General features: G+C 43.0%; 1 protein-coding gene across 5 annotated transcripts in view; it reads left to right on the top strand.

Annotated features, from left to right (window-relative positions):
- The window catches only part of Nrp1 (neuropilin 1), a 142,262-nt gene that overhangs the window by 85,752 nt on the left and 42,068 nt on the right, over positions 1 to 14,442 (top strand). For all 5 annotated transcript variants that reach the window (XM_055617557.1, XM_055617558.1, XM_055617560.1 and 2 more), the window contains exons 8-9: positions 9,768 to 9,923; positions 13,409 to 13,553. In XM_055617557.1, coding sequence (XP_055473532.1) covers positions 9,768 to 9,923; positions 13,409 to 13,553 — 301 coding nt within the window. The remainder of the gene's footprint in view (positions 1 to 9,767; positions 9,924 to 13,408; positions 13,554 to 14,442) is intronic.

Genomic DNA, 14,442 nt, shown 5'->3' with positions numbered 1-14,442 from the left:
GGTGTGGTGTGGTGTGGTGTGGTGTGGTGTGGTGTGGTGTGGTGTGGCGTGGCGTGGCGTGGTTTGGTGTGGCGTGGCGTGGCGTGGCGTGGCGTGGCGTGGCGTGGTATGTGTGTCTGTCCTTTGGTGTACCTTGGATCCAGCTTATCACTGCTTCTGCCTGCTTTTTCTAACTCTACAATGTAATACCTTACAGGTTGGAAGTTAGGTGAACTTTACGACTTGCAGTGGTGCAGACATTTTGATGTTCCTTTTGCCATAGTACAAGAAAGATATGAGGGAGTCCCAGGCCCCAGACTGCTCACACATAAACATATAGTGTGGTAGGCTTGTCTTTGCTCCTTAACAAGAAGGTGAGGCAGGCAGCACAGAGGCTTTGAGACTTAGCAAATGAGATTTTTCATCACTGCTGCCCTTGTAGGCAACTTCCAGGAAAAAAAACAAAAACAAAAACACTAAGATCATGAGAGGCCATTTAAGAAATGAATAACAGGGACCACTTCATACCGGGCTGACCCAACCAGTAAGACTCAATGACACTCCAGTTCTATGTAACAGCCTCTCAAAAGGGCTGAAAAGCTTTTGGTGAGTTATGATATTTAGAGTGCCAATTATGAGGATGAGAGTAACCGCAGTCCTCCTTACAGAGGCGGCGAGTGGCCCAGACACATTCTTGTTGGCTTTAACGTCATGCAGTTGTCTTTGTTTGGAAGAAAGGGGTTTCAGATTTTGACAACCATGCTGGACTTAAAATAGCATTGAATTTAAACACAAGTAACATTGATACCATCTGCTAAGGATTAGGGGTATATAGGAATAGCAAGTTAAAACTGCGGAAGACTGTCACTCCTGAAGAAATTGTAATCACACACACACACAATCACACAATGACTAAGGAACGTGTCCTCACATTCTAACGGCCCTGGTGTAGGGCTGCGCATAATGTGGTCTTCATAATAGCCAGAAAAAGTGACTAAATATTTTCTGTTGAGGAGAGGAAGAAACTAAAGCTTGAACTGGAGTTGGCGAATTGAATTGTTTGGCTAGGTGATTCGTCTGTGTCATAGCTACACAACCACTTCCTGGGTCTCTGCCTTTGGCCACCACATGCCAAACATAACCCTCACTTTTCATAAGCTCAGAATCTGCTGAGAAATTCAGTGCAGCCTGTACACTCTGTATTGAGATTTATTGTTTTCTTGGCTTTTTCCCTCCCTTGCTGCAAGACAAGAATCTCATAACCTTCCCTTCCTTTTAACCCTCGCAACAAACACTTAGACACAGCCAACACTTGCATTTAAATGAATAATTGCCAGCCACTGCCTGCCCTGCAGGAAAGGATGCCCCACACAGGTTCAAGCTCACACTCACTGACCTGGCCTTAGTGTCTGAGCAGCAGAGGGAACCTGAGGAGAGCTGCACACCCTTGGTGTACTGTTCCTCAGAGCACTTTCTTTCCATTGTAGGCATAAAGCTTCACGCAGAAAGGAGCAATGCTGCTGGCTCAAGAGCAGGGTCTTGGACGGGAGTGCTTCTCTTCTTGGGAATGGGTGTGTCCCAGAGGCAGAGAAAGCAACTCCGTAGTGCAGTACACACAGCTGACCTTGGAGTTAAATCACAGCCCAGGCCCCTGTGTCTATAGCTATCAGGTGCTTCATGATCCAGACTCCAGCATCACAAGGGCCCGCAAAGGAGAGTGTGGTGTGCATGATGTGTTAGTGACGTGTGTATGTTTATTATATGTGTGTGTGGTATATGTTTGGTTTTATGTGGTGCTTCTCTGTGTGTATGTGGTATGTGTATAGTATGGTACAGTGTGGTGTGATTTGTGTGGTGTGTGTCTGGTGTGTTTCTTGGTGTGTAGCGTGATATATGTCTGGTATGTCTCTGTGTGTGATGGATATGTATGATGTATGACTGGTGTTACTATGTGATATGTCTTTGTACATGGCAGAGTGTATATGTGGTAAGTGTTTGTCTGTGTTTATGTATGTGTGGTGTTTATGTGCATATATGTGATGTGTGTGTATGAGGAGATGTGGTTTGTCTCTCTGTCTGTAGGGTATGTAACTTGGGGGAGATGTGGATGGTGTATATGTCTGTGTGGTGTTAACATGTATGTGATCTTTCTCTCTCTTTCTGTGGTGTGTCAGATGTGAGTACTGTGGTATATATGTATAGACATATCTATGTGTGGTATGTCTATGTGTCTGTGGGGTATATGCCCCATTGTGTGCTGTGCGTGTCTATGTGTTTAATGCCTAGTGTATGGTGTGTGTGATAGGTGTGTATGGTGTACGTCTCTATGTGGTGTGTGTGTGTGTGTCAGTATGTGGTATATGTGTCTCTATGTCTCTGTGTCTGTGAATGCACATGTCTGTGTGTGTGTATGGTGTACGTCTCTATGTGCTGTGGTGTGTGTGTATTGTGTATATGGGGGCCTGGTGAGGAAAGTCACCCTTGCTCTTTGAGTAAATTCTGCCAAGAGATACAAGACAAAAGAGCAATGTTAATCCCTGGGAGGCAACTGGGTAAGATTTTGCTGTTCCTTTTGCCTCATCTCCTCAGCCCTGGCCTCTTCCTCGGCCAGTCTCACCCACCCTGTGAGGCCCAGTTTGAATGCATCACTTGACATTTTCAATAAAGGCCTTTCTGTCTTCTTCCACAAGCACATTTCCCGTCTCTGAACTCTGTAATGCCCTATTGCTCTCAGTGTCAGTTTTGACTTCAGTGTGGCACCCACTGTCACGTGTGGCCCACCATATTTCTAAACGTGGCGCTGCCATTCGAAAGCCACGCCTGAGTGCTTGAATTTATTGGGAGGAAAGACCTTACCTGCATCTTTCCATCCTTTGTTGTTGTTACCCTCGGCGTCCGAGCGTCTCTGAAGCCGTGGAGCTGGTAGCCACGCATGTGCAGCTGAGCTCTGGCTGTCTTCTTGACTCACTGTCAGAGTCTGAACAAGGACTGCACTTGCTGTGTGTCTCTGTTTCTGGACAATTTTAAGGGACAATAGGAGATTTCACTATTCACAAAGAACCAAGTGGAACTGCCAGCCAAAGACTACCTCAGAATTAAAAGTTTCTTTTTAAATTAGTTGCTTCTGGCTTGCAGATTAACATGAGAATGGAAGAGTATCCATAAATCAGATGCAGCTGCAACGAGAAGTTGTTTTTTTCCCTAATTTGACTATGGTTGGAAGGATCCATGCAAGCAACTAAGATGACGAGAAAACATTGGTTCTTCCTGTCTTGACATTAAAATAAAAAAAAAAAAACTATAACCATCAGCTTATTTGTTTACCAGATAATAATATTCTAAGTGGACTGTTCCAATAGCCCTGTGTGCAGCTTAAACTATTCAACAAGGCAGCCATAGATTGTCTCATATTTCCTATAACTGCATAAAATATTTAATTTCTTAGGAAGAGCTGTTGGATCATATTTTTGCTGCCTCAGAACTTGGGGAGCAGTGTGGGGTGAGCAGCATGAGCCACAAAGGGTGACTCTGGACAAAGGAATATGTCGCTTTGCTTCTCAGTTTATTTGTCCATAAAACTTGCCTTGTTTGATAGGAGGTTCAAAGTTTAGCCCTCAAATGAAATACCCTAAACACAGAGGCTGAAATACAGATTTTCTATTAAAAAGAACAATTTTAATTATCAGCATGTTTCTGTGTAATACAATAATTATGACAAAATAATGTAGGTAGAGAATTATGTTATTAACTATCAGAAGCTTATGCTATTAACCTTAGGTGGTTGTGTTCTGATTAACATCTATAAGAAGCCAGAGACCCTGAGTTTCAGGCAGACAATGGTCAGATGCTACGAATTAGCACTACTCTGCCTAGAATAGCTGAGGTCCACATGCTTGGCGAGGTCAGAAAACATGTGTTTTATCTAAGGAAATGAGACAATTGCTTAAAAATATTTTCTTTAGCTTTAGTATCAACTGATGAATTAAACAGCCTTGAGTCATCAGAGATGTTCTGAAGAAAATCTGCCATGTCTTCCCCTCACAAGCAGACTTTCCGGTTTTTAATCAGTTCTTTGTCCTTTATTTTCTCAGGCTGTTGTGCTGGCCTGCCAGGGGAGCATTAAAGGCTGATAAATGCTCCCTTGCCAATGCTCACTCACGGGGCAGTATTTTATTGAGCAAGACAGATTTTCATTTTGGAAATGAGGTTTTCCACATTACATTACCAATGGCCAGTTGTGCACAATCATGGCAAGCGGCGGCACGCGTTTCATGGTTCGGAGGCTTCAAGCTGCATGATTTACTATGCAATGTTGAGAAATGCTGCTTTGTCCTCCAGTGAGTCTCAGTAAAATGTGGGCTTTTCCTTGCTTCTCTTTATCTGGGGAATGTGTTTCCTGTTATTGTGAAGACAATGCCTTTTGGCTGTTAAGTGTTTGTTCTTGGAGATACCTGAAAAGAAAGAACAAGTGAGGGATCAGGGAACCCAGTGCCTTCAGAGATCCCCAGCAGTAGGACCAACCATGCTCCGCATCTCATGACTAAAGGGAAAAGCTAGAAATTTCCTTGTTTCTGCCTGACACCTCTTTGTGTGAAAATGAGATATGGATAGACAACTTAACATCTTAGGATTTTATATTAGTGTTGGAAACTGAGTGTCTTATTGAGTCACTTACGTTCATTGAGCTGTGCAAACTGGCTCAGGAAGCAGCCACTAGAATTCCAAAGGAGTCTGATGGACTTCTGAAGATAGCATACATACCACTGGATACTTTCCAGATGTTGATATGTGTCCACCCCCAGTGGGAAACGCTCAGAGAACTGAGAGAATGCATTTGATGTTCAGTTGCACGTGTCTACCCCCACTCCATATCCCTCCCACCACTCTTCATCACTGTAAACTCAGACATGAATACACATCCATCTTCCAGTCAACCATATGGCAGCTAGGAAGTAGGGGCACTCTCTAAAACTCAAAAGACACTGAGTAAAGCAAAGCTTCTTGGGTTTAGGGAGCACATTACATGATTAAAGTGCCTGTCAGCTTGGGTATTTTTGGGCAAAGAGAGTAATATGCAGGAAAGAAATCCTCGAGAACACAAAGAGGTGCATAGTGGAGAATCGCCTTGAGCAGTGTTGGCTTCTCTGGCATCCCTGTTTGCCTTAACTGTACCATTTTCATGTCCTGGAATGCAAGGTTGGTGAAAGTAAAGCATAGTCCAGAACTGGCGATGATGGACCTGGAGATTCTAGATTGTCTTCACAGCTGCTGATCACTGCCTCCCAGTTAGGAAAATCTAGTGTTCGTCTGAATCCACGTACTTCAGACCAACAGTGTTTGCTGCTGTGTGAGGAGTGTGGTTGGCTGTTTGGTGCCTGCTATTTCATCTTTACATTTCTTCATAGTCATTTCTGTTCTTCCTGGCCCCCACTTCCTGTCTACGTACAGAATCTTACTGTGGAATTTTTACTACACATCTTGAACATCACAGTCAGTTGTGAAATGTCTCCTCTCCCACTCCTTTTCTAGTCCTCTCACATTGTATCTTTCCTTGCTTCTTTCATACTCTGTGTGCCAGCCCTTCCTAAGGTCACATGTTTGAAGATGCCACACTTTGCTATTCATCCTGGTGTACTGACTCACTACATCACAAGCAGCATCATGTCTCCTGGTTGAGTCAAGTTTATTACATGAAGTCTACCACCTGAGGGCTCAGAAGTGGTAGATCATATCAATCCACCAGTACAGGGTGATACTCTTAAAAATGGTGATGCAGTTAGGTGTGGGGCACATGCCTGTCATCCTGGCCCTCAGAAGGCTGGAGCCTGAGAGCTCCAGTATTGGGTATCTACATCAGCCTAAATGACACAGAACCTGTCCAGAGACAGACAGAGAGAAAGAGAGAGAGATTCTTGGTAAGGAGATATATCCATAAAACAAAAGGAAATGACAAGTTATCAACTGTAGAGTTAGAATGACTTATTTTTATAACCGCAGAACATACATATATTCACATGCGTTTTCAAAGGAAAAAGACTCTGCAAGAGTGAAGTCTGTCGTCCCAGCAGTGAGGGGGATTTTGTTCCTTCTTGAATATACAACATTTTATAAAAATTTCACTAGGAATCTATTAGCTATACAGAAAGACAAATACTTTTCCAGAGAACTCACAAATGACTAAAAGGAACAAGAAGGAGAACACAGCATGATGAATTCAGTAAGTTGTATGATGAACTTACAGAATAGAAGTCAGGCTAAAAAGAGGAAATTGTCACTCTTATTTAAAAGAAGAGGGGGAGAGTGGAGGAGAAGAAAGAAAAAGAGGAATAGAAGAGAGGAAGGGAGGGGGGGAATAACATATATTTTAATAAGATTATAAGTATTTTACTGTAATTAAATAAAACATATGAAGGTAGACTGAGGCCATTGTCCTAATTAGCTATGCCAGTGAAAAAGACTCATAAGAGCAGAGGTTATTGCTGTGCCCATTTAGGTTTGTGTCTGAGGCCTGCAAACTAACAAAAGATCCATTAACAAGAGAAAGCAAGACAGATTCTATTCATATTTTTATGTCATTGGGACTTCATAGAAAAGTAAAAGTTTCACATAGAAAAGTAAAAGTAAAAGTTACACATCCAGGCACTAATACACCATTTTAACAAATGGCAATTACTATAAAGAAATGAGTTGTCAAAAGGAAGGTAGTTTGGGCTTCTGGGGTCAATAAATTGTGAGAAAGTGACTAGAGCACACTTTTGGGGCAATGAATTTCAGGTTTCATCAGTACGGTGTGCTCATGTGCTCACCCCAGTATTAATTCTTGGTAGCACCTCACAAGGGAGACTTTCACACCCTTAACACAGAGAATACAAGCCCTGCTCTCAGGATGGCAGAGACTTTTTCTTGTACCGTGTTGTTGATTTTTCAATTGCCTTATCTCAAAACGGTATTTATGCTAAGTGGCACATTTTGGGGTGCCCTGAGCTGAAACTGATAAAAGCATTCAAGACATTAAGCCTTGACATGGACACCATGATGCAAACAAAGTGCTAATGGAGCCAACTGTCTCCATCTCCTCCCAGATTTTCCATGTTTTTGAGTGGAGGGGGGAGATTCCTTCCTTTTCCCACAGAATTCCCCTAGGCACTTGGAGAGAAAGAGCTAGTGGGCAGTATCTGCCCAGTCCACAGCTCTCAGGAAGTTGTGATTATCAGGGATCTAGGTAGCATCCTTTCTTAGTCACAATGGTCTAGGCCTAGATTCTGTGACATTGTCATTCAGCTGTAGTAAAACCCAGTGGCAATAATGTTAGGACAAAAAATGAAACAGAATTTCAAATATTCCAGTGAGGCAAGTAAGAGGAGCCAGAGGGTTTAAAGTCCAGCAGGAAACTTTATGCAATTACAGTGGAAGTTGCTAGTATGTTTCATTTCTGTTGAGAAAGAAAATGCCATTTCCTTCTCAGGGATGATGAGCGCTGGTATTTTCCTACTGAGGAATTGCTTGTCCTTGTGCTCCTCCCTGAAAGTCAGCTGGTACCTGGGAATCTTCTGGGTGGCAGCTTTTTTTTCCGGCCAGTAACTAGCGCTTCCTCAGGCCTGGAGATATGTCTGAGTGGGCAGAGGGCATGCGCAGACAGGTATGGCGGGACACGCCTGTAATCCCAGCACTGGGGAGGTGGAAGCAGAAGAATCGAAAGTTCAAGACCAGTCTTGGCTTAGGAGTTCAGAGGAAGCCGGGCTACAGGAGATGCTATGTCTGTCTGTCTGGAAGTACATCTGGGGAATAGAGTTCTAAAGTGACTGCAAATCAACTCATTCCCAAACTGAAAATCCTCTTGTAAGTGTGACAGGAAGAGTTTGCTTCAACAGTGCTGCGGTGCACTGCCTTGGATGTCCAAGCAGCCGCGCCTGACTCTTGAATAACCCAGTGAATGGTCGGCAACACCGTCAGTGTCCTTAGAGCAGCTTGAGACCACTGAAGCTTTCCCCTGTGTGGAGAGCCCGTTAATTACCAGGTGTGAGTGTTCTGAAGACACAAATTTTATAGGAGTCTTGTTTTTTTGTTTTTTTTAAGTTTTTGAGTTACTAGAGTTTTTTTTTTTTCTTTTCATCTGAAATTCAGTTTAATTCACCATCTTTTATTTTACTTGCCAGATATTGCAAACATCAGCAGTCTCACTTTTGGAAACCTGTGTTTATAGGGAATAAGAAAAATGGAATAAGAAAAATTCACTAGAAGCTCCCTGCTTCCCTTCTGAAAAGAATTACCAATGTCAGCTATGAAGATAGGCACTGGATTTGTTTTAAATATGTTGAGTAAATTTGTTAAATTAAAAGTTGAAATGGCCACCATTGTTAATCTACAGTATTGAATTCTATTAAAATTTTGTTCTGGGATGGGACAAAATTACTAGAGCTCTGCTAGTAGAATGTTTGCTTACCACACGCAAAGCCCTGGATTCCATCGGTAACAAATACAGGGTGTGGTGCTGAAAGCCTACAAGCCCAGAACTAGGTAGGTGGAGGCAGGAGGCAGGAGAATCAGAAGTTCAAGGTCATCTTTGACTAAATAGCAAGTTGCAGTCAAGCTGGGAAGCAGAAGCCGGTGGATCTCTATGAATTTGAATTCTAAGACATCATGCTCTACAAAACAAGTTCCAGGCCAGCGGTGGATATATAAGACCCTTCTTATAAACCAGAGAGAGAGACAGACAGACAGACAGACAGAGAAACTATGTTGTTGTTATTGTTATGTATTTTTCTCTTAAATCTGATGAAAGCTTGCAGAGCATCAACTTTACATTTTAGACCAAGGAAATGCAGTCCTATTGTTGGACCCTTCCCAGGGCAAGCACTGTTGTCAGACTATGGAACTTCACCCTCCCTTCAGAGAATTGCTTTTCCTGCACCCCTGTGTTTTAACCCCTTCCAGGGACATCAGTGAAAAGCTGTTCCTGACAGCCTGGAGGCGCAGCCTTTCAAGGCAGGCCCACTAAAGCAACCTTCTGTAGAAGCTGAGTGTTCACAGGCACCGCAGGGCTAATCGAAATAGTGTTTTCTGAAAATCGGGCTGTCAAGTCTCAGGGTTCAGAAGCTGAGGGTGGGGTGAGGATCTGCTTTGTCTTTGTTGGTTTTTTGCCTTTTAGAAGAACATGGTGTTCCGTTAGTTCCTAGTGTATTGTTGAAATATCTGGTCAATGCAAACCACGTGTGCTAGTTAATTCCCCTCTGGGTTCTGTGAAAAATAATATGTTTGTGTATCCTTTTTTAAAGATTTTTTTTTCTTAAGTTATTTTTTTTCTGTGAAATCCAGGCCATACAACAAATAGAAGGAAACAGCTTTCCAGGAAATGTCTTAACACATTAACGAAAGGATAGTGAACACATTCAACATATAGATATTAATCACGAGCTTCATTTTTAAATTACATGTAATTATTAATAATGGCAATGAAAAAAGTTTAAAGGGAATGTTGACAATATTGAAAATATCTATGAGGAATGTGAAAAAAAAAATGGATTACAAGAAGTCAGAAGCAAGAAAGTTGTCTTCCTAAGCTGGGAGCGTGGCTCAGTTGGTACAGTGCTTGCCATGCAAACTTGAAAGCCTGAATTCAGTCCCCAAAAATCCATGTGAAAAAGCTGTGATAGCACTGACTCCGACTCCATGATTACAGGGACAGACACAGAAGAATGTCACTTGAGCAGAGCCTGCAGGAAAAGCTGCTTAGGTCACAGCTTGTTGGTTGGGGAAACTGACTGAACTCATGTGTCATTTTCTTGCAGGTGGACTTGGGCCTCCTGCGATTTGTCACTGCAGTAGGGACACAGGGTGCCATTTCCAAAGAAACCAAGAAGAAATATTACGTCAAGACTTACAGAGTAGATATCAGCTCCAACGGAGAGGACTGGATCACCCTGAAAGAGGGAAATAAAGCCATTGTGAGTTTGGCTCCTGCCCCTTCCACTCCCCTACTAAAGTTTTTCACATACATGATGATCAATTTTTATTTGTTTGTAGGGGGATTTTTTTTTTTTTGTTAGGCGTGGTTTATTTTTTTGAATTGATTTAAAATGAAAAGTGCAATTAGAGGTTTAAATCTGACTGAAGGGTCTCATGTTCCCAGATCCAAAGGATAGAAGGAAGTTAAACAGATGTTACTAAAAAGGAAAGAATCAGCCAAATTAAAGGACAAACTCAAAAATCACCTTCATCCCCAGGGACAGACTGAGGCAGATAGAATGCACAAGTTAACACTGCCCACCTCAAGAATTCTTGGTGGTTGTTTGGCTTCATTTATTTGGGTTTCCCCTTTTGTTTCTTCCTTCTTTAATAGATTTTTCTTTTTTTTTTTCCTCTCCGTAATGGGCTAGCACCCTTTCATCTACCCTCGGGGCTCACAAACTCATTTACAAGTGCACTTGGCTGTCGCTTGTAAGAGGAGAGCTGTGGGTGGTTTTCTGTGTTCTTTCAGATCACACAGATAGCATGCTGCCTGGTCACTTGAGGCTTCACCAGTGAAGTAGTGGAGTCCAGCTTTAGTGCATTCACCCAGCCCTCTGTCATTCAGGTACTGAGATGTTTTCCTCAGCCGGCCTGCTTATTTGAAGTTATACCTGCTCTGATTTATTAATCAAAAGATTTTTGAGAATTCGTATTTGATGTTAACCCATAATCAAAAACTTGAGAGGCCGGAGAGCTACTCAGCCAGTAAAACTTACCACACAAGCATGAGGACCTGAGTTCCATCTCTAGAACCCATGTTTTAAATATATATAAACACATGTACATACACACTGAGCCAGTGAGATGGCTCAGTGAGGAAAGGTGCTCACCATCACCCAAATTCCATTCCCAGGACCCAAATGATGGAAATGGAGAACCACCTTTCCCAAGTTCCACATGTGTACCATGGCATGTACCTATTCAAAAATAGATAGATGATAGATAGATAGATAGATAGATAGATAGATGATAGATAGATAGATAGATAGATAGATAGATAGATAGATAGATAGATGTTAAAAACAAAACCAAAGCAGAGAGTGCTGTGTTATGCCAGCTCTGAGCTGTGGAAATAGGAGGATCCCTGAGGCTCATTGGCAGGCCAGTGAGAGACACTGTCAAAACACTATCTAAGAAATTACACTGTGGCTGCCCCCTGTCCTAACACACACACACACACACACACACACTGCAAGGAGGAGGTCAGTTAAGTTCACATGGTCTCAGCTCACTTGAACACTCAACTGAAGAAAGCCTCTCATGGAGGGCAAGCAAGATGGAGGCAAGTGTAGGGAAACGTCTGCTCTGTGGAAAAAAGAGTTCCGTGAAAGATTCTGTGGAGAGAGAGTACAAGGCTAAGAAAGGTGGCAGGTATGGAACCCCATCTGCACCTGGGACACAGGCAGTACTGCCCCAGGGTTTCATGATTTTCTGTTTTGGTGCAACAACAGCCCTGAACACACAGACTTTCCAAGATGAGAGACTGAGGGAGGATGCAGCAGGGCTGAGATTTGGCCTATGGGGTCTTCACTGAACCGAAGTGAAACCAGAGCACATGCAGTTAGCAGCCCTCCCCATTTCGTCCAGCTGTAGACCTCACCATCTTTCCTTATTTTGTCAGTTGGACAATGACAAGGTCAGCCTTCAATCCTAGCCTTCCCTGACAGTCCTCATCCTATGGACAGAATATGAATTTGCATGCAGGAAATTCTCATCATTAGCAGAATAGGTGCACACCCACCCCTGGTCTGTGCAAGGACTCCTCAGCCAACTCTCTAGGGGAACTAACTGGTCCTAGAAGAACAAAATTATTTAAGTGCTACTACTTCTGGAAGCTTTTCATTGTTTTGTCACATGAAAATGTAGCCATTCGGATTGTTTCCTAGAAGGAGAAGCCGAAGCTGAAGCAAAGTACAGGGGGCATTTTTGGTTTTGCTGCAGAGAGGATCATAGGGTCATGCAAGCTCAATGGAGTGAAAGCACCAGTCTGATGACATTGGTGTATTCTTTCTCTGAAGGGAAGAGCAAAGCTCAGGGAACTTCATGGCACATTCTGTAAGATGGGGAGAGTCTCCGTGTCCTGCAAGGAAGGCTCTGCTTATAATACTTGAGAGATGGTGGGTTGTCATAGTGCTTGACACACCACACCACAGAGAACAGTTCCACAGAAAACTACTGGTTTTATTACTTTATGTAGAGGGGGTGGATTTTTGAATCAGGGTCCTTGCTTATCCTGGAGATCTCTGTGTAGACCAGACTAGCCTTGAACTCACGGAGATCCACCTGCCTCCGCCTGCTGACTGCTGGGATTAAAGGCATGTGCCACCACTGCCTTTAATCCCAGTTTAAATACTGTTTAAATACTGCTGCTTTTCAAGGCCATCCTCATCCATAGTTGACCTGCAAATGTAGAAAACAGCCTTCCCTCTTATCTGAGGGAAGGCTGGTGCCAGAACGTTTCATGATGGCTTACAGAGATCCTGTAAACAACACCCTGCATTCCAAATGGTCCCAAAGGAAATTTTCAGGCACCTGATTTATATTGGGCCTTGCCTTGGTGGTCACATGCCTCTTTGTTCTTAGAATCAAAGGATCCATTTGTACCTAGAAGCAGAAGATTAAGAATTTTCAGATAAAAGTCATGTATTATTTAGTTTTGCCTCTGACCACTGTAGCACAATTTTACCAATAACTCCTAACTATTAAAACCACTGATGCCTGACTAAGAACATTTGCCAAGGGACTGAGTAAGCACGGAAGCTGGGGATGTGGCTCAGTGGCTGGAGTACTTGCCTCATGTGCACAAAGCCCCAGTCCAGTGTCCATCCCAAGTACCACACAATCCACACACATGGTACATACCTGAAACCCCATCACTTGAGAGGTAGAAGCAGAAAGATGAGGAGTTTAAGGTCATATTCAGCTACCCAGTGCATTCAAGGCTGGCCAGAGATACATGCAACAGTGTCTACAAAAAGAAGTGAGGGGGGTGGTGGAGGAAGGAGGGCACTTGGCTTAGGTTTGTATCTGAGAACATGAGCTAGAATTTCAAAAAGCCTACCTAAGCCAAGAGCATTCCTTTTGGGAGCTGTTGTGGAATGTGTGCGGCTGTGGCTCTTCAGGTAAAGTTAACAACTTCTCCCATTTGAGGATGACAGTGTGTGTCCTTTAATAAATGCCATCCGTGTGACAATGCTTTTAGAAGCTGTAGCCGTTCAAGCAAGAATACATGATTGGGGTGGTATTCTACGTTGGACAGGGTTCTCTTTGATTACAGTTATTTGGGAAAATGACATGACAGGTTGCTAATGGCACACCAACCTTGGTAGAAAATGCTAGAATGGTAAACAATTTCTTCAAGCATTTGTGGGCAGTTTCTGGGATTTATTTCTAATAGTTTAACACCCTCTTTCCCATCTAGATCTTTCAGGGAAACACCAACCCTACAGATGTTGTCCTTGGCGTTTTCCCAAAACCACTGATAACTCGATTTGTCCGAATCAAACCTGTGTCCTGGGAAACTGGTATATCTATGAGATTTGAAGTTTATGGCTGCAAGATAACAGGTTAGTGTCAATATGGAAGCTGCCCCTTGAATTAATGCAAACTTTTCCGTTCAAGGAGAATTTGTTCATTCGTTCAAATATGAAGGCAATCTGCTCATAGTTATTTGGTAGGTAAGGTCTGTATTGGTTACTCTTCTCATTGGTGTGACAAAATGCCTAACAAGAGGAAACAAGAGAAGAAGGGCTTATTTTGGCTTGCAATTGAATTGTACACAGTCCACCATGGTGGAGAGGCATGGCGGCAGGAGTGGGAGGCAGCTGGTTACCCTGTATCCAAGTTAGGAAGCAGAGAAGAAACAAAAAGCTGGGTGAGCTGCAAAACCTCAAGGTCTGGCCCCAGTGACTCACTTCGTCCAGTGAGGTGCTATGGCCTAAAAATTTCACAACCTTCCCCACAAGTTCCAGCTGCTAGAGATGAAGTGTTCGAATACATGTGCCTGCCGGGGAGACGTCACGTTCAAGCCACAATGGCCTGTACACTGGATGTGGACATGTCTGAACTCAAGTTCCACCTTAACACATCAGCCATTTGTAGGGTGGTTTACTTAGTTTCCCAAGCCTGCACACACACACACACACACACACACCCAGTTCTAAATCCCTACAGGCTACACCTCATGGCAGGTGGGGAGATGGACATTAACAGTCAGCATAGTGTGTTGAATGGCAGAGATTCTGTCAGTGCCCCTCCCTATTTCCACTGAATGCCGTCTCTGAGCAGGCACTGGCCTCTGCTCCGTGGGTAGGCAGCATGCTGACCATCACTATCAAGTCCTAATAAATAGCTGCTTCGTGGAAGGCCCCACACTGGCTTTTTTTTTTTTTTTAATTTTTTTAATTTATTATTTATTTATTTATTTATTTATTTATTTATTTATTTATTTATTTA

The sequence above is a fragment of the Psammomys obesus genome, unplaced genomic scaffold (assembly GCF_907164565.1).
Source record: "Psammomys obesus unplaced genomic scaffold, mPsaObe1.curated_primary_1811, whole genome shotgun sequence".
In the NCBI taxonomy this organism is placed as follows: domain Eukaryota; kingdom Metazoa; phylum Chordata; class Mammalia; order Rodentia; family Muridae; genus Psammomys; species Psammomys obesus.
Note: the sequence above shows the minus strand (reverse complement) of the source record. Positions and strands in the feature narration are given on the sequence as shown.